Source organism: Panulirus ornatus, chromosome 3 (assembly GCF_036320965.1).
Source record: "Panulirus ornatus isolate Po-2019 chromosome 3, ASM3632096v1, whole genome shotgun sequence".
Lineage (NCBI taxonomy): Eukaryota > Metazoa > Arthropoda > Malacostraca > Decapoda > Palinuridae > Panulirus > Panulirus ornatus.
The window spans coordinates 36,119,120-36,140,115 of NC_092226.1; the positions used below are offsets into that span (position 1 = coordinate 36,119,120).

At 40.8% G+C, this 20,996-nt stretch overlaps 1 protein-coding gene across 2 annotated transcripts in view; it reads right to left on the minus strand.

The window, feature by feature from the left end:
* Positions 1 to 20,996, minus strand: part of LOC139762188 (cell adhesion molecule 1-like) — a 440,794-nt gene that overhangs the window by 157,619 nt on the left and 262,179 nt on the right. For both annotated transcript variants that reach the window (XM_071686834.1, XM_071686835.1), the window contains exon 3: positions 12,966 to 13,113. In XM_071686834.1, the coding sequence (XP_071542935.1) occupies positions 12,966 to 13,113 (148 nt within the window). The remainder of the gene's footprint in view (positions 1 to 12,965; positions 13,114 to 20,996) is intronic.

Sequence of the window (20,996 nt, forward strand, 5' to 3'; positions counted from 1 at the left end):
TCAGCTATATTTGTTTTTAGCCTTCCTTTTTTCATTTCATTAGCATAGTTGTCAGTATTATCACTTATCTTTACACTGTTCTTATGACTATTCTCTCCACAATAATTTTCCACAAATTTATTTATATATATATATATATATATATATATATATATATATATTTATTTCTTTATTTTGCTTTGTCGCTGTCTCCCGCGTTTGCAAGGTAGCGCACGGAAACAGACAAAAGAAATGGCCCAACCCACCCCCATACGCATGTATATACACACACATCCACACATGCAAATATACATACCTATACATCTCAATGTACACATATATATACACACACAGACACATACATATATACCCATGCACACATTCCCATTTTTTAGAAAGTTAAAAATACAAGGAGGGGAGGATTTCCTCCCCCCACTCCCGTTCCCTCTAGTCGCGTTCTACGACACGTGAGGAATGCGTGGGAGGTATTCTTTCACCCCTATCCCCAGGGATAATATATATATACATACACACACATATACACATATATAAACACATATACACAAATGGGTATGTTTGAAGGAATAGTGGTTCCAACAATGTTGTATGGTTGCGAGGCGTGGGCTATGGATAGAGTTGCGCGCAGGAGGATGGATGTGCTGGAAATGAGATGTTTGAGGACAATGTGTGGTGTGAGGTGGTTTGATCGAGTAAGTAACGTAAGGATAAGAGAGATGTGTGGAAATAAAAAGAGCGTGGTTGAGAGAGCAGAAGAGGGTGTTTTGAAATGCTTTGGGCACATGGAGAGAATGAGTGAGGAAAGATTGACCAAGAGGATATATGTGTCGGAGGTGGAGGGAACGAGGAGAAGTGGGAGACCAAATTGGAGGTGGAAAGATGGAGCGAAAAAGATTTTGTGTGATTGGGGCCTGAACATGCAGGAGGGTGAAAGGAGGGCAAGGAATAGAGTGAATTGGATCAATTTGGTATACCGGGGTTGACGTGCTGTCAGTGGATTGAATCAGGGCATGTGAAGTGTATGGGGTAAACCATGGAAAGCTGTGTAGGTATGTATATTTGCGTGTGTGGACGTATGTATATACATGTGTATGGGGGTGGGTTGGGCCATTTCTTTCGTCTGTTTCCTTGTGCTACCTCGCAAACGCGGGAGACAGCGACAAAGAAAAAAAAAAAAAAAAAAATATATATATATATATATATATATATATATATATATATGTGGGACCTGGATGTGGATAGGGAGCTGTGGTTTCGGTGCATTACACATGACACCTAGAGACTGTGTGAACAAACATGGCCTTTTTTGTCCGTTTTCCTGGTGCTACCTCACTACATATCAACATATACATACATATACAGGTTAGCGCCTTCATCCATTCCTGGCGCTAACCTGCCCTACATGAAACAGCATCGCTACCCCCTGTTTTAGCGAGGCAGCACCAGGAAAAGGCCAAATTTGTTTACACACACTCTCTAGCTGTCGTGAGTAATGCACCAAAACCACAGCTCCCTATCCATAACCAGGCCCCACAGACCTTCCGATGGTTTACCCCAGACGATTCACATGCCCTGATTCAGTCCAATGATGACACGTCAACCCCGGTATACCACATCCTTCCAATTAATTTTATTCCTTGCATGTCTCTCACCTATCTTCCACCTCCAATTTGGACTCCTGCTTCTCCTGGTTCCCTCCACCTCTGACACATATAATCACTTTGACAATCTTTCCTCACTTATTTTCTCTATTTGTTGAAAACATTTCAACACACCCTCTTCTGCTCTCTCAACCACATTCTTTTTATTTCCGTATATCTCTCTTACTCTTTCATTACCACCTCACATGACATATTGTCCTAAACATTTCATTTCCAACACATCCAGCCTGCTCTGCATAGTCCATGCCTTGCAATCATATTATATTGTTGGAACTACTATTCCTTCACACATATCCTGTGACTTACGCTTCCATGGTTCCATCCACTGCTAAGTCCACTCCTACATATCTAAAACACTTCACTTCCTCCAATTTTTCCCCATTCAAACTTACATCCCAATTAACTTGTTTCTCAACCCTACTGAATCTAACAACCTTGCTCCTAATCACATTTACTTTCAACTTTCTCTTTTCACACACTTTATCAAACTCAGTCAACAACTTCTGCAGCTTCTCACTCAAATCAGCCACCAGAGTTGTATCATTCACGAACAACAATTGACTCACTTCCCAAGCCCTCTCATCCCCAACAGACTCCATACTTGCCCCTCTCTCCAAAACTCTTGTATTTACCTCCCTAATCACCCAATCCATAAACAAATTAAACAGCCATGGCAATATCACACATCCCTGCTGCAGACCAACTTTCACTGGGAACCAATCACTCCTCTCTTCCTACTCGTACACATGCTTTATCCTTGGTAAAAAGATTTCACTGCTGCTTGCGGCCTTCCTCCCACACCACATACTCTTTAAGACCTTCCACAAAGCATCTCTATCAACCCTAGCATAGGCCTTCACCAGATCCATAAATGCTAAATACAAATCGATCTGTTTTTCTAAGTATTCATCAGACTCATTTTTCAAAACAAACATCTGATCCACACATCCTCTTCCACTTATGAAACCACACTGCTCTTCCCCAATCTGATGCTCTGTACGTGCCTTCATCCTCTCAATTAATACCGACCCATACAATTTTCCAGGAATACTCATCAAACTTATGCCCCTGAGGTTTGAACACTCACCTTTATCCCCTTTGCCTCTGTACAATGCATTCCACCAATCCTCTGGCTCTTCACCATGATCCATAAATACATTGAATATCCTTAACAAACAATCAACAACACATTCATTCCCATTCTTCATTAATTCTACATTAAAACATCCAAACTCCCCACCTTGCTAGATTTCATGTTTTGCAAAGCTTTCACTACCTCTTCTCTCTTAACCAAACCATTCTCCCTAACCTTATCACTTCACTCACCATCCCGACCAAAACACCCTGTATCTGCCTCTCTATCATCAAACACATTCAACAAACCTTCAAAATACCCTCTCCATCTCCTCCTCATTTCATCACTACTTGTCATTACTTCCCCCTAGCCCCCTTCACCGATGTTCCCATTTGTTCTCTTGTCTTACACACGTTATTCATCTCCTTCCAAAACATCTTTTTATTTCCCTTAAAGTTTAATGATACTCTTTCACCCCAAATCTCATTCACCCTCTTTTTTAAGCCTTTTACCTTGACTTCCTGCTGCTTTCTTTTATACATCTCCCAGTCATTTGCACTCCATCCTTGTAAGCACTACCCAAATGCCTCTCTTTTCTCTTTCACTAACAACTTTACTTCTTCATCCCACCACTCACTACCCTTTCTTATCTGCTCCTTTACCTCATAGGTAAAGAGGAAGAATTGTTTGGAAATGTCTTTGGAGTATAGTCAAGGGTTGGTGAGAGGAAAAGAGCTAAGGAAGGAGTAGCACTATTCATGAGCATGAGTTGTGGGAGTGTGTGGTAGAGTGCAAGAAAGTAACTTCTAGATTAATGTACGTTAAACCGAAAGTGGATGGAGACAGATGGGTGATTATTGGTGCTTATACACCAAGTCATGAGAAAAAAGATCATGAGAGGCAAGTGTTTGGGGAGCAGATGAATGAGTGTATCAGCAGTTTTGGTGCATGAGACTGGGTATTGGTGATGGGTGATTTAAATGTAATGTGAGTAATGTGGCACTTGATAGTATAATTGGTGTTGTCAATAGAAATGGTGAAGAGCATGTAGATTTGTGTGAAAAATACTGGTGATTGGGAATACCTGGTTGAAAAAGAGATTTTTTTTTTTTTTTTTTTTTTATACTTTGTCGCTGTCTCCCGCGTTTGCGAGGTAGCGCAAGGAAACAGACGAAAGAAATGGCCCAACCCCCCCCCATACACATGTACATACACACGTCCACACACGCAAATATACATACCTACACAGCTTTCCATGGTTTACCCCGGACGCTTCACATGCCTTGATTCAATCCACTGACAGCACGTCAACCCCTGTATACCACATCGCTCCAATTCACTCTATTTCTTGCCCTCCTTTCACCCTCCTGCATGTTCAGGCCCCGATCACACAAAATCCTTTTCACTCCATCTTTCCACCTCCAATTTGGTCTCCCTCTTCTCCTCGTTCCCTCCACCTCCGACACATATATCCTCTTGGTCAATCTTTCCTCACTCATTCTCTCCATGTGCCCAAACCATTTCAAAACACCCTCTTCTGCTCTCTCAACCACGCTCTTTTTATTTCCACACATCTCTCTTACCCTTACGTTACTTACTCGATCAAACCACCTCACACCACACATTGTCCTCAAACATCTCATTTCCAGCACATCCATCCTCCTGCGCACAACTCTATCCATAGCCCACGCCTCGCAACCATACAACATTGTTGGAACCACTATTCCTTCAAACATACCCATTTTTGCTTTCCGGGATAATGTTCTCGACTTCCACACATTTTTCAAGGCTCCCAAAATTTTCGCCCCCTCCCCCACCCTATGATCCACTTCCGCTTCCATGGTTCCATCCGCTGACAGATCCACTCCCAGATATCTAAAACACTTCACTTCCTCCAGTTTTTCTCCATTCAAACTCACCTCCCAATTGACTTGACCCTCAACCCTACTGTACCTAATAACCTTGCTCTTATTCACATTTACTCTTAACTTTCTTCTTCCACACACTTTACCAAACTCCGTCACCAGCTTCTGCAGTTTCTCACATGAATCCGCCACCAGCGCTGTATCATCAGCGAACAACAACTGACTCACTTCCCAAGCTCTCTCATCCCCAACAGACTTCATACTTGCCCCTCTTTCCAAAACTCTTGCATTTACCTCCCTAACAACCCCATCCATATAAGTATACATAAGTGAGTAGGAGAGATGGTCAAAGGGCATTACTGGATTATGGGTTAATTGATAGGCATGTTAATGTGCTAACAGGAGCAGCTAGAGGGATATGTGATCAGTATCTTGTGGAGGTGAAGAAGATTTTCAAAAAAGAAGAGAGAATGTTGGGGAGAAGAGAGTGCTTACAGTAAGTGAGCTTGGAAAAGACAATTGTGTGAGGAAGTACCAGGAGAGATTGAGTGTAGAATGGCAAAAGGTGAGAGCATATGACATGAGGGGAGTGAGTGAGGAATGGGATGTATTTAGAAAAGCAGTTGACGGCATGCACAAAAGATGCTTATGGCAGGAGAAAGGTGGGAAGTAGGCAGATTAGAAAGGGTAGCGAGTAATGGGATGAAGAAGCAAAGTTGTTAGTGAAAGAAAACAGTGAGGTGTTTGGACAATACTTACAAGGAAAGAGTGAAAATGACAGGGACATGTATAAAAGGAAACAGCAGGAGGTCAAGGATTGAAAAAGAGGGTAAATGAGAGTTGGGGTAAAATAGTATCATCAAACTTTAGGGAGAGTATAAAGATGTCTTGAAAGGAGGTAAATAATGTCCTTGCCATCATCCATTCCTGACACTACCCTGCCCCACAGGAAACAGCCTAGCTACCCCCCCCCCCCCCCCCCCCTTCAGCAAGGTATAGCGCCAGGAAAACAAGACAAAAAGGCCACATTCGTTTATACTCGGTCTCTAGTTGTCATGTGTTATGCACTGAAACCACAGCTCCCTATCCACATCCAAGCCCAAGACCTTTCCATGGTTTACCCCAGATGCTTCAAACATATTCGCCACTTCCTGTGTCAGTGAGGAAGCATTAAGAACAGGGGACTGAGTCAAAGAGGGAAAATCCTCACTTGGCCCCCCTTCTCCGTTCCTCCTTTTGGAAAAGTAAACTGGAGGGTCACAATTGAGCGTGTGCTCAAGTATATTCCTATGAATCCACAGGGAAATGAAGCATGATAAGTTCCCAAGTGCACTTTTGTGTAATAATCACCTCATCAGGGGAGATACAAGAAAGAAATATAACAGTCGGTTGATATACAATGGAGAGACGTGGCTAGGACGCCATTTGGTAAACAAGTGGCTACACAAATGTAGGTCAGGTGCGTTCGAGTCTGGCAACAAGCAGATCATAAACTTATGTGGACAAGAAGGGGAAGTTTACAAATTTTATCAACAATAAAGCTATCCAATTTGTTACAACCTTCACTAATATTAATGTTACAATTTTTTGTGTATTTAACAATAGAACATTATATATTTCTTGTGGTACAGGAGTTAAGAGTTAATATCTGGGATGGCATTACTCCAGTCAATACAATGATCATAATTCTTAACATGATTAAAAAAGGCATTTGATTCTTGTCCAGTTCTCATAATATATTCATGTTCCTTACCAGTCTGCCCAACATAAAACATATCACAATTTTTACATAGCACTCTAGATGCATCCTGCAGAACTTTCAGGTGAGTTCCTCATTAAGATGTTCTTTATCATACTGTTGTTGCTGTTTCTGATGAGTTTCTCACTAAGATATTCTTTATAATATTGTTGTTGCTGAGGGCAAAATTTACATTAAAGGATTTAAGCAACATGGGAAGTAAAGTAAAATTACTATTAAAAGAGAGAGCTAAAAGATTCTTGGTGTCAAGGGGAGGTTTGGGTTCAACTCTATAAAATGGTTTCTTTGCAAACTTAAGGGATATATCAATGAAAGATCTAGGATACTTTAACTTGGATCCAATCTTCTCAAACTCATCATCAATAAACTCTGGATTGAAAATACTTAATGCCCTAAGGAACATAGACTGGAATGATGATAAATCATCTCTGTCATATTCAGCTGAGTAATAATGGATATATGAGCATACATTGGTAGGATTTCCATATATGCTAAACTTAAACTTATTTCCAGCCCTAAGGATAATGCAATCTAAAAATGGTAACATACCGTTATTTTCATTTTCTACAGTAAATTTGATGAAAGATACTGAATTGTTAAGAAAGGGGAGAATGTTTGTAAATTTTCATTTGTTGACCAAACACAAAGAACATCATCTACATACCTAAACCAAGTTGCATTAGAAGTTAAGATATCCTTTAGTAACTTTGTTTCAATTATGTCATTTAGTTCACTCCATTCATCTATCCCTCTTATACTGTAAAAGTACTTCTTCACAACTTTTCCATCAAGTTTTGTGCTTGATTTCATGTTACTGTCTCTGATTGTTGTTGTTGTGTAATTACCTATTTGTGCTGTATAAGGGGGTAGTTTTACCCTCTGGTCCCATCTCATGAAGATTCTTGATCACACAACTTTTCAAAATTTCTGTATGCTGTCTGCATCATCATATCTTCAGAGATTTTATTCTATTCATCCACCCCTCTTAAACTATAAACATACAAGTACTTCCTCATTTTTTTTTAAAAATGTTTCTTTCTTGATTTCATGTTATGTCTACTGGTTGTTTTATCTCTAAATCTCTCAAAGATATGTTCATTGTCTTTGTCAATGATCTCTTTTAAAAACTTAAAAGGCTGCGATCAGTTCACCTCGACTCTACTCTCTACCAAGGTAGGGCAAATTGAACGCTTCTAGTTTTTCCCTGTAACTCAGCTCTCTAAGTTCTGGTACTATCTTTGTTGATCTTTTCTGGACCTTCTCTGTTAGCTCTTTGGGTTTCTTTATGTGCAGTGACAAAACCAGAGAAGCATATCTTAGTTTAAGTCTTATGAATGACGTGAGCAGCTTAGTGAATAATTCCTTATCCAAGAACTTGAATGCTATTTTAATATTTGCTTGCAGACAGTTGGTCTCTTTATTTTCCCAAGGCAGGACTTTGGCATCAGGTTAGGGAAAATACATCTCAAGTCTTTCTCACAAACAGCTTGTTTACTGTTCTCACAAGCAGCTTGTTGTACTGCTAGATGATAATCATACTGAGGCCTTCTTGCCTTGTGACCCATCCTTATTACTTTCTTTTTACTGAGGTAGAACTTTACCAACCATGAATGAGATTAATTTTGAAGTTTGTCAAAGTCCCTGGTATGGGGTAATCCTCCATGCAGGGGCCCTATAGCAAAAAGGGAGACAGGAAGGGCAATAATGGGGCTGAAGGTAGGAAAGGCAACTGGAGTGAATGAGATTATGGCTGAAATGCTGAAGTATGGAGGAGAAAGTGTGACAGACTGGATGCATCCTTTATGTAATTTAACATGGAAACAGAAGGTTGTGCCTGAGGATTGGGTGAAAGCATATATCATTCCTTCATTCAAAGGAAAAGGTGCTATGGATGTATGCAGCACTTATTGGGAATAAGTCTGTTAAGTATACCAGGAAAAAAAGTATGCAAGAATATTAACTGACAGAGTGATGGAAGTGACTGAATGCAGAATAAATGAACAGCAAGGGGGTTTTAAGAAAGGTATATGTGTGGATCAGATTTTTGTTGTACAGATGAGCGAGAAAAAATGTTTAGTGAAAGGTAAGAAATTGTATGTAGCTTTTATGGATCTGGAGAAAGCATATGAAAGAGTCCAGTGAAATGCTTTGTGGGATGTGTTAAGGATATATATGGTATAAGGGGACAACTGTTGGATGCTGTGAAAGCCTTCTATTGAGGAGTAAATGCATGTGTAAGAGTGGATGGAGAGTTTTAGGTGTGAGGCAGGGCTGTATGATGCCACTGAAGCTTTTTAATATACATATATGGATGAAGTGATAAGAAAGATGAAAGTAAAACTCGGGAAAAGGTGTGCAGAGATGGAGTGTGGCAGTGAGATATGGTGGCTAGTGGCAAGCCTGTTTGCAGATGATACTGTGTTGTTTGCTGAGAGTGTAGAAGAGTTGCAATGTTGCATGTTTTATGATGTGTGTAAGCATAGGCAATTAAAAATAAAATAATGGTGTCTGAAAGGAAACAGAGTGAAAGTATAAATTTTGTAAAACCATATACAGTGAAAGAAGAAAGTAAACTAAATTGTGCTGTGGATATGGGAAGAAAAAGACTGGAAAAAGTGAAGGAATTTAAGTATCTGGAAGCTGTCTTTGGTAGGTGTGGTAATATGGAAGGAGAGATAAGGGAGAGAGCAGTACAGGGTAAAAGAGTCATTGAGTCCTTTAACAGATTAAGAGTGAAGGTGTAAGTATGGAGGTGAAAAGAGGATTAAGGGGCAGCACAGTCCTCCCAACCCTGACCTATGCAGCCAAAACATGGACACAGAATGAGGCACAAAGGTGAAGAATCCAGGCTGTGGAAATGAGCTATCTGAGAAGAGCATGTGGTGTAACTAGATGTAATGAAGAAAGAAATGAAAGGGTGTATGTGAGACGTGAAACATAGTACTTTGAGGTTGTCTGGGCATGTGGAAAGAATACAAGACTGGGAGTTTACAAGGAGAGTATCTGATAGAACAATTAAAGGGGTTAGTCCAAGTGGAAGACCACCTGTGACGTGGGAAAATAGGGTGGAGGAATACTGGAGGGAGAAAAATAGAGGAAGAATGTGTGGAATGGTGTACATGAGGGAAGTATGTAAGGACAGGGATAAGTGGAGAATCTTTTCCTGTGGGTATCCCTTACTAGGACTTCCTAAAGGGAAAAGGTGTCAGAGATATAGATAAGAACTTTGGCACAAGTGTAAGTCCGAGGACGAATGTATAATTACATATATGTACAGTACAAGCTTTGGCAATCCCATATTTAAAGCAATCTAAATTATATTTGTATCTATTATACTTTGTCGCTGTTTCTGCATTAGCGCAGGGAAACAGACTAAAGAGTGGCCCAACGCACCTACATATACATGTACATATTCCTTTGAGTCCACGAGGAAAATGAAACACGATAAGTTCCCAAGTGCACTTTCGTGTAATAATCACATCATCATGTTTACCAAACGGCGTCCTAGCTTCGTCTCTTTGATTTATATCAACTGACTGTTATGTTTCTGTCTTGTGTCTCCCATGATGATGTGATTATTACACGAAAGTGCACTTGGGAACTTATCGTGTTTCGTTTTCCCCGTGGACTCATAGGAATGAATATCTTGGTCACGCACAAAATTGTGATCCTTTGCAGCTTGTATATATATAAACTCCCACACACGCACACACACATACCTATACATTTCAACGTATACATACATATACATACAGAGACATATACATAAATACACATGTACATATTCATACTTGTTGCCTTCATCCATTCCCGTCACCACCCTGCCACACATGAAATGGCAACCCCTTTCCCCCACACGCGCATGAGGTAGCGCTAGGAAAAGACAACAAAGGCCACATTCGTTCAAACTCAGTCTCTAGCTGTCATGTGTAATGCACCGAAACCACAGCTCCCTTTCCATGTTCAGGCCCCACAAAACTTTCCATGGTTTACCCCAGAAGCTTCACAAGCCCTGATTCAATCCATTGACAGTACGTCCACCCCAGTATACCACATCATTCCAATTCACTCTATTCCTTGCACGCTTTTCACCCTCTTGTATGTTCAGGCCCCAATCACTCAAAATCTTTTTCACTCCACCTCTCCACCTCCAATTTGGTCTCCCACTTCTCCACATTCCCTCCACCTCTGACACATATCACATATATCCTCTTTGTCAATCTTTCCTCACTCATTCTCACCAAGTGACAAAACCATTTCAATACACCCTCTTCTGCTCTCAACCACACTCCTTTTATTACCACACATCTCTCTTACCCTTTCATTACTTACTCGATCAAACCACCTCATCACATATTGTCCTCAAACTTCTCATTTCCAACACATCCACCCTCCTTCGCACAACCCTATCTATAGCCCACGCTGTGCAACCATATAACATTATTGGAATCACTATTCCTTCAAACATACCCATTTTTGCTTTGCGAGATAACGTTCCTGCCTTCCACACATTCTCAACGCTCCCAGAACATTCGCCCCCTTCCCCACCCTGTGACTCACTTCCACTTCCATGGTTCCATCCGCTGCCAAATCCACTCCCAGATTTCTAAAACACTTCACTTCCTCCAGTGTTTCTCCATCCGAACTTACTTCCCAATTTACTTGTCCCTCAACCCTACTGAACTCTCAGCTTTCTTCTTTCACACACTTTCCCAAACTCAGTCACCAACATCTGCAGTTTCTCACATGAATCAGCCACCAGCGCTGTATCATCAGTGAACAACAACTGACTCACTTCCCAAGCTCTCTCATCCACAACAGACTGCATACTTGCCCCTCTCTCCAAAACTCTTGCTTTCACCTCCATAACAACCCCATCCATAAACAAAGTAAACAACCATGGAGACATCATGCACCCCTCCCACAAAGCAACATTCACTGGGAACCAATCACTTTTCTCTCTTCCTACTCGTTCAATGCCTTACATCCTTGATAAAAACTTTTCACTGCTTCTAGCAACTTACCTCCCACACCATATACTCTTAATACCTTCCACAAAGCATCTCTATCAACTCTTATCATATGCCTTCTCCAGATCCATAAATGCTACATACAAATCCATCTGTTTTCCTAAGTATTTCTCACAAACATTCTTCAAAGAAAACACCTTATCCACACATCCTCTACCAATTCTGAAACCAAACTGCTCTTCCCCAATCTGATGCCCTGTTCATGCCTTGACCCATCACCCTCCCATATAATTTCCCAGGAATACTCAACAAATTTATACCTCTGTAATTTGAACACTCACCTTTATCCCCTTTACCTTTATACAATCTAAATATCTGGGTTAAAATGTACGTCCAACACTGTCAAATACCAGTTAAATACAGAGATATATAAAATGATGCACAATACCTGCAGGTTCCTACATAAAACAAAACTTTTGTCAACTGCCTGACCAACTGTGTTAGTCAACATAATATTATTTAAAGGCCTCTCAATCATGCTGTAGTGATGTATCTAAAACTTAAGGGGATATACTTGTCTAAAGATCAGCTTTATAATCTATTAACAGTCAGAGCCTACCAGGGAGGTACATTACCAGTAATACCTGCCTCAATATTGGGAGGGTAGTTACAGCTGCACAGTGAGCCAGCACTTCAGTGATTGTTAAGGTGCACTACACTGACCCAGGTAGTTGTCTTTTCTTTCTACCTCAGCCACATGGCATTCTATACAAACAAACAATCTCCCCTTGACAATACTAAAATCCCACAGCTCATTCTTCTTAACTCTAGATATTCCAGTGGTGACAACTATGCATTAGTCCTGCCTTCTGGCAAAATGGTAGGAGCAATAGATAGTAATAGGTAAGACCATTTATGCAAGAGCATTAGACAAACATTAAGTGGAAGTATTAGGTAGGAACATTAGGCAAAAGCATTAGATAGAAGTCCTACCTAAATGGTTCAACCTACCATTTCTATCTAATGCCTCTACCTTTTGCCAAAAGGCAGGGCTAAGACATAGCACTCATTACAGGAAAATCTAGTTATGAAGAATGAGCTGTGTGAGTCAAGTGTTGTGTGTGACAAGGGGAGGTTGCCAGTTTGTGGACAATGCCAGTATTCCACGTGTGGGTGAGGAAGAAAGAAAATGCATCCACACAAATATCAGCTTTTTGTTAAATCAGTAACAGATTATATCAAGCATCTAACTCATGAGTACAAGTAAATAATTGGTTCTTCAATATGCATGAGCAACTGAGTTATGAGTACGCAAAACGATACTCAGGTCTGAATGCAAGAACTACAATTCTGACAGCTAGTAAATTCTGACAGCTAGTATGGAGTTTTCAATGAAAACCAATCCTGTGGCAGTTGTCTTTAATCTTGATAATAAAGCGAGATATCAACTAAGCTTTATCTTTGACATAAACAAGAAAAATCAACATATAAACGCAAGGACAGTGGGACAAGGGTTCAACAGCACATGGTGGTCATGATTTTTCTTATTCAGTAACTTATAATGTACATCAGATATATTTCAAAATTTTCTTAGTCCATATCCATACAGAAAAATCAAAAGAGAAACATCATTAATACCTGTAGAACTCCTGGTCATTGTGAAACCACAAAAGAGAATAGAGAACGTGGCTGCCTACATCATAGTGGCAGGCGAGGGTCTGATTACTGTTGAAGGCTGCATGCTTGGGCACCTCCAATGATGTGATATGAATCTCTGATGCCACACCTGAGGAAAGAAAATGTTTTGTGTGATTCTGAGCTTTGAGATGGTCCAGGTGGCTGGACATAAAGGTATTAGCATCTTATTACTGCTGAGTGAGATGGGTTTTTGTGAGTTTAAGTATTTGGGAAGAGTTTGTTGGACAGTGTTTGGGAGTGCTGCTAAAAAGAGAGAGAGAGGAAGAAGATTACGCACCCTGAGATTCAACCCAGCTCTTCAATGCTAATTGAGAAAAAATGGCAAGATAAACTACATGACAGTATATTCCCACTGTTTATGGAAGCAGGTAATAAAACAAAGCAAAGAGATTAAAAAAAATTCTCTTGTACAATCCATCTACATAGGTAAAACAGAATAATGCTGGTGGTAGATACCATCAAGTATACCTGAAAGACTAATACAGCCATCTTCAAAGAATCAGAAAGATGGGGTAAGACTAAGAAAGGATGATTACTAAGCAATACCAACCTTATATCAAAAGAATTTGCAAAGAGGTGGTTGAGAGCAAACAACTCCACCTCCCACCTCAATGAAAAAAATTCATGATGGAAATGATAAACCTACCGATATCTGCAATTTAAAAAATGCAGGACACTAAAAGTACGAGGATGAAATAATATAAAGAAAATCTTAATCAGGAATTCACCAGAAAATTCTCCTGATTGCATCTATAAAGTGCCATAAAGAAATTGATAAGTTTTATGTTGGGCAGACTGGTAAGGATCTTTCTGTTAGACTTAAGCAACATAAATATAGTATAAGAACGGGACAAGAATCAAATGCCTTGTTTAATCACGTTAAAAACTATGATCATTGTACTGACTGGAGTAATGCTATCTCAGTTATCAACTCTAACTTTATTACCAAAAGAAATATCACTGACTCTTCTACTATTAAAAACACAAATATTATAATGTTAATATTTGCAAGGTTATTAGGTACAGTAGGGTTGAGGGTCAAGTCAATTGGGAGGTGAGTTTGAATGGAGAAAAACTGGAGGAAGTAAAGTGTTTTAGATATCTTGGAGTGGATCTGACAGCGGATGGAACCATGGAAGCGGAAGTGGATCATAGGGTGGGGGAGGGGGCGAAAATTCTGGGGGCCTTGAAGAATGTGTGGAAGTCGAGAACATTATCTCGGAAAGCAAAAATGGGTATGTTTGAAGGAATAGTGGTTCCAACAATGTTGTATGGTTGCGAGGCATGGGCTATGGATAGAGTTGTGCGCAGGAGGATGGATGTGCTGGAAATGAGATGTTTGAGGACAATGTGTGGTGTGAGATGGTTTGATCGAGTGAGTAACGTAAGGGTAAGAGAGATGTGTGGAAATAAAAAGAGCGTGGTTGAGAGAGCAGAAGAGGGTGTTTTGAAGTGGTTTGGGCACATGGAGAGAATGAGTGAGGAAAGATTGACCAAGAGGATATATGTGTCGGAGGTGGAGGGAACGAGGAGAAGAGGGAGACCAAATTGGAGGTGGAAAGATGGAGTGAAAAAGATTTTGTGTGATCGGGACCTGAACATGCAGGAGGGTGAAAGGAGGGCAAGGAATAGAGTGAATTGGAGCGATGTGGTATACCGGGGTTGACGTGCTGTCAGTGGATTGAATCAAGGCATGTGAAGCGTCTGGGGTAAACCATGGAAAGCTGTGTAGGTATGTATATTTGCGTGTGTGGACGTGTGTATATACATGTGTATGGGGGGGGGGTTGGGCCATTTCTTTCGTCTGTTTCCTTGCGCTACCTCGCAAACGCGGGAGACAGCGACAAAGTATAATAAAAAATATAATAATATTAGTGATGGTTTATATAAATTGGATAACTTTATTGTTGATAAAATTTGTAAAATGATAAGTTTATGATACACTTGTTGTCTGTCTTGGACAATCACGTTTACCAAATGGTGTCCTAGCTATGTCTCTTCATTGTACATCAACTGACAGTTATATTTCTCACATGTCTCCCCTGATGATGTGATTATTACACGAAAGTGCACTTGGGAACTTATCGTGCTTCATTTTCCCTGTGGATTCTTAATATATATATATATATATATATATATATATATATATATATATATATATATATATACTATTCATTCAATAACCCATTAAATAATAACAAGGTCTGTGTCATTGATTTTGATGGTTTTGATTTACCGATCGTCTTCACATGGGAACTTTAGATTCAAAACTCATTTTGTTTTTCTTGGTCTCTATTTCCAGGATTATCTTCAACGTCTGGAGCTGTTGTCTTCGAGTTTGATTCTAAAATCAACAAAATTCTAAGAATCAACAAAATTCTAAAAATCAACAAAAATAAACTGCTATATTAGTCACATGATGATCGTTATGAGGAGAGAGGATAGTTGAGAGTGGATGTTTCTACCCCACCCACCATCACCACCACAGATCGAGATGGGGATAGTAAAGCGGATGGCTCCTTCCCACACTACCCATTCCCTCCGCCACGTCAGCCGGCACACACACACACACACGGAGGAACGCCGTGCAGTGTAGAGGTTTAGAGAGAGAGAGAGAGAGAGAGAGAGAGAGAGAGAGAGAGGTCTACTGACACGGAAACCTTAGAGGAACGTGCGAATGGAAAATCCATTTCAATGTGACAGAGTCAGCCAGACAATCTGGAGAAGGAAGGTACAAAGGAATGTGTCTCCTCCAAGCTACCTATTTCCCCTCCAATCCACCTCCCTCTGCAAGTTCTCTCCCTCCAAACCACTCCCTAAAATCGCCAGCTGCTCTCAAGCCACTCTCTCACGAACATAAACTTACGTTTCAAACCCGCACTTCCTTCGGGCTAACCGGCCTGAAGTTCCTTTCAGTAAAAGCACTTCATGACGTGGGTTCACCCAAGCTGTCTTTGTGAAACCATCAGCTACGAAAGCCACCACTTAACACCCGTGCCAGAAACAACCACCCTGAGCCATCTCCCTTGAAGCCATTCCTCATAGATTTAGTCTCCTGAGCCATTAAACCCCCCAAGTGCCGCTTTCCCAAAGCGTTACCCCACAACTCCCTCCCAAAGCCACTTACTGAAAGCTATTTTCTTTCCCTAGATCTTGCTCCCAAAGCCAGGTTGTCTTAGATCACTTACCAAAGATATTTCCTAAAGTTACTTTCCCTTAAATGCTCCTTAAAGCCATTACCTCCCCGCCTCTAAACACACACACACACAAAATGAATAAGTAAAGCCAAACCATTTCTTAAAAAGCCAATGTGTCAACCGTTTCCTGCAAACCCCATAAACCGGTGTCTCAAAACCCTCAACCCCAAGCCGAGCCATTTCCCCCAGGCCAAGCCGGCTCCCCCACTTTCTGTTTCATGTAGTATAAGTAGATATAGATATTACTGTTGAAGTTCTATCGTCTGTTTCTGTATTTGGTGATGATGAATTAGTGCTAATCTGTTTTCCACAAAATTACACAATAATTCTAAGATGGCCAAGTATTTTCTTTCCGAAATTCTATTTCATATGTAAGGGGAAAAAAAAAAAAAAAAAAAAAAAAAAAAAAAAAATATATATATATATATATATATATATATATATATATATATATATATATATATATATATACATATATCCCTGGGGATAGGGGAGAAAGAATACTTCCCACGTATTCCCTGCGTGTCGTAGAAGGCGACTAAAAGGGGAGGGAGCGGGGGGCTGGAAATCTTCCCCTCTCGTTTTTTTTTTTAATTTTCCAAAACAAGGAACAGAGAAGGGGGCCAGGTGAGGATATTCCCTCCAAGGCCCAGTCCTCTGTTCTTAAACGCTACCTCGCTAAAGCGGGAAATGGCGAATAGTTTGAAAGAAAAAAGAAAGAAAATATATATACATATTTCTTTCTTTCTTTCATACTATTCACCATTTCCCGAGTCAGCGAGGTAGCATTAAGAACAAAAGGACTGGGCAACAAAGGACTGGGCCTTTGAGGGAATATCCTCACCTGGCCCTCTTCTCTGTTCCTTCTTTTGGAAAATTAAAAAAAAAAGAGAGGGGAGGATTTCCAACCACCTGCTCCCTCCCCTTTTAGTCGCCTTCTATGACACACAGGGAATACGTGGGAAGTATTCTTTCTCCCCTATCCCCAGGGATATATTTTTTTTTTTTGGCTTTGTCACTGTCTCCCGCACTAGAGGTAGCGCAAGGAAACAGACGAAAGAATGGCCCAACCCTCCCATATATACATGTATAAACATACATGTCCACACACGCAAATATAAATACCTATAATCTCAAGGTATACATATATATACACACACAGAGATATATAAATATATACACATGCACATAATTCATACTGTCTGCCATTATTCATTCCCATCACCACCCTGCCACACATGAAATAACAACAACCTCCCCCTCATGTGTGCGAGGTAGTGCTAGGAAAAGACAACAAAGGCCACATTCGTTCACTCTCAGTCTCTAGCTGTCATGTATAATGCACTGAAACCACAGCTCCCCCTTCCACATCCAGGCTCCACAAAACTTTCCATGGTTTACCCCAGACGCTTCACACACTCTGGTTCAATCCATTGACAGCACGTCGACCCCGGTATACCACATCGTTCCAATTCACTCAATACCTTGCACACCTTTCACCCTCCTGCATGTTCAGGCCCTTATCACTCAAAACCTTTTTCACTCAATCTTTCCACCTCCAATATGGTCTCCCACTTCTTGTTCCCTCCACTTCTGATACATATATCCTCTTGGTCAATCTTTCCTCACTCATTCTCTCCATGTGACCAAACCATTTCAAAACACCCTCTTCTGCTCTCTCAACCACACTCTTTTTATTACCACGCACCTCTCTTACGCTATCATCACTTACTCGATCAAACCACCTCATCACATAATGTCCTCAAACATCTCATTTCCACCACATCCACCCTCCTTCGCACAACTCTATCCATAGCCCACACCTCGAAAACCATATAACTTTTTTTGGAACCACTATTCCTTCAAACATACCCATTTTTGCTCTCCAAGATAATGTTCTCGACTTCCACACATTCTTCAACGCTACCAGAACTTTCCCCCCCTCCCCCACCCTATGATTCACTTCTGCTTCCATGGTTCCATCCGCTGCCAAATCCACTCCCAGATATCTAAAACGCTTCAATTCCTCCAGTGTTTCTCCATTCAAACTTACCTCCCAACTGACTTGTCCCTCAACCCCTACGTACCTAATAACCTTCCTCTTATTCACATCTACTCTCAGCTTTCTTCTTTCACACACTTTACCAAACTCAGGGATATTATATAAAATTTTATATATAATATATATTTTAATATTTTATAAAAATATATTATATATATATATATATATAAGGAGAGATAGGTAGTATGTTTGAGGAAAGGAACCTGGATGTTTTGGGCTCTGATGAAAACGAAGGGCTCAAGGGTAAAGGGGAAAGTGGTTTGGAATGTCTTGGGAGAAAAAGTCAGGGTTAGGAGAGGACAAGAGCAAGGGAAAGAGTGCATACTCCTGAACCAGGAGTTGTGGGTGTAGTGAAAGAATGAAAGAAAGTAATTCTCGATTTTAGGGTAAAACTGAAAGTTGAGGGAGAGAGAGGGGTGATTATTAGTGCATAAGCACCTGGGATGAGAAAAAGATCAGAGAGGCAAGTGTTTTGGAAGCTGAATGAGTGTGTTAGGGGTTTTGATGCACGAGACCGGTTATATTGATGGTGTTTTTGATCAAAGGTGAGAAATGTGGCAGTTGAGGGAATAATTGGTATACAGGGGGTGTTTCAGTGTTGTAAATGGAAATGGTGAAGAGCTTGTAGATTTATGTGCTGAAAAAGGACTGATGATTGGGAATACCTGATTTAAAAAGTGAGATATACATAAGTATACATATGTAAGTAGGAGAGATGGCCAGAGAGCGTTATTGGATTACGTGTTAATTGACAGGCGTGCGAAAGAGAGACTTTTGGATGTTAATGTGCTGAGAGGTGCAACTGGAGGGATGTCTGATCATTATCTTGTGGAGGCTAAGGTGAAGATTTGTATGGGTTTTCAGAAAAGAGAGTGAATGTTGGGGTGAAGAGGTGGTGAGAGTAAGTGAGCTTGGGAAGGAGACCTGTGTGAGGAAGTACCAGGAGAGACTGAGTACAGAATGGAAAAAGGTGAGAACAATGGAAGTAAGGGGAGTGGGGGAGGAATGGGATGTTTTTAGGGAATCAGTGATGGATTGCGCAAAAGATGCTTGTGGCATGAGAAGAGTGGGAGGTGGGTTGATTAGAAAGGGTAGTGAGTGGTGGGATGAAGAAGTAAGAGTATTAGTGAAAGAGAAGAGAGAGGCATTTGGACGATTTTTGCAGGGAAAAAATGCAATTGAGTGGGAGAAGTATAAAAGAAAGAGACAGGAGGTCAAGAGAAAGGTGCAAGAGGTGAAAAAAAGGGCAAATGAGAGTTGGGGTGAGAGAGTATCAGTAAATTTTAGGGAGAATAAAAAGATGTTCTGGAAGGAGGTAAATAAAGTGCGTAAGACAAGGGAGCAAATGGGAACTTCAGTGAAGGGCGCTAAATGGGGAGGTGATAACAAGTAGTGGTGATGTGAGAAGGAGATGGAGTGAGTATTTTGAAGGTTTGTTGAATGTGTTTGATGATAGAGTGGCAGATATAGGGTGTTTTGGTCGAGGTGGTGTGCAAAGTGAGAGGGTTAGGGAAAATGATTTGGTAAACAGAGAAGAGGTAGTAAAAGCTTTGCGGAAGATGAAAGCCGGCAAGGCAGCAGGTTTGGATGGTATTGCAGTGGAATTTATTAAAAAAGGGGGTGACTGTATTGTTGACTGGTTGGTAAGGTTATTTAATGTATGTATGACTCATGGTGAGGTGCCTGAGGATTGGCGGAATGCGTGCATAGTGCCATTGTACAAAGGCAAAGGGGATAAGAGTGAGTGCTCAAATTACAGAGGTATAAGTTTGTTGAGTATTCCTGGTAAATTATATGGGAGGGTATTGATTGAGAGGGTGAAGGCATGTACAGAGCATCAGATTGGGGAAGAGCAGTGTGGTTTCAGAAGTGGTAGAGGATGTGTGGATCAGGTGTTTGCTTTGAAGAATGTATGTGAGAAATACTTAGAAAAGCAAATGGATTTGTATGTAGCATTTATGGATCTGGAGAAGGCATATGATAGAGTTGATAGAGATGCTCTGTGGAAGGTATTAAGAATATATGGTGTGGGAGGCAAGTTGTTAGAAGCAGTGAAAAGTTTTTATCGAGGATGTAAGGCATGTGTACGTGTAGGAAGAGAGGAAAGTGATTGGTTCTCAGTGAATGTAGGTTTGCGGCAGGGGTGTGTGATGTCTCCATGGTTGTTTAATTTGTTTATGGATGGGGTTGTTAGGGAGGTAAATGCAAGAGTTTTGGAAAGAGGGGCAAGTATGAAGTCTGTTGGGGATGAGAGAGCTTGGGAAGTGAGTCAGTTGTTGTTCGCTGATGATACAGCGCTGGTGGCTGATTCATGTGAGAAACTGCAGAAGCTGGTGACTGAGTTTGGTAAAGTGTGTGGAAGAAGAAAGTTAAGAGTAAATGTGAATAAGAGCAAGGTTATTAGGTACAGTAGGGTTGAGGGTCAAGTCAATTGGGAGGTGAGTTTGAATGGAGAAAAACTGGAGGAAGTAAAGTGTTTTAGATATCTGGGAGTGGATCTGGCAGCGGATGGAACCATGGAAGCGGAAGTGGATCATAGGGTGGGGGAGGGGGCGAAAATTCTGGGGGCCTTGAAGAATGTGTGGAAGTCGAGAACATTATCTCGGAAAGCAAAAATGGGTATGTTTGAAGGAATAGTGGTTCCAACAATGTTGTATGGTTGCGAGGCATGGGCTATGGATAGAGTTGTGCGCAGGAGGATGGATGTGCTGG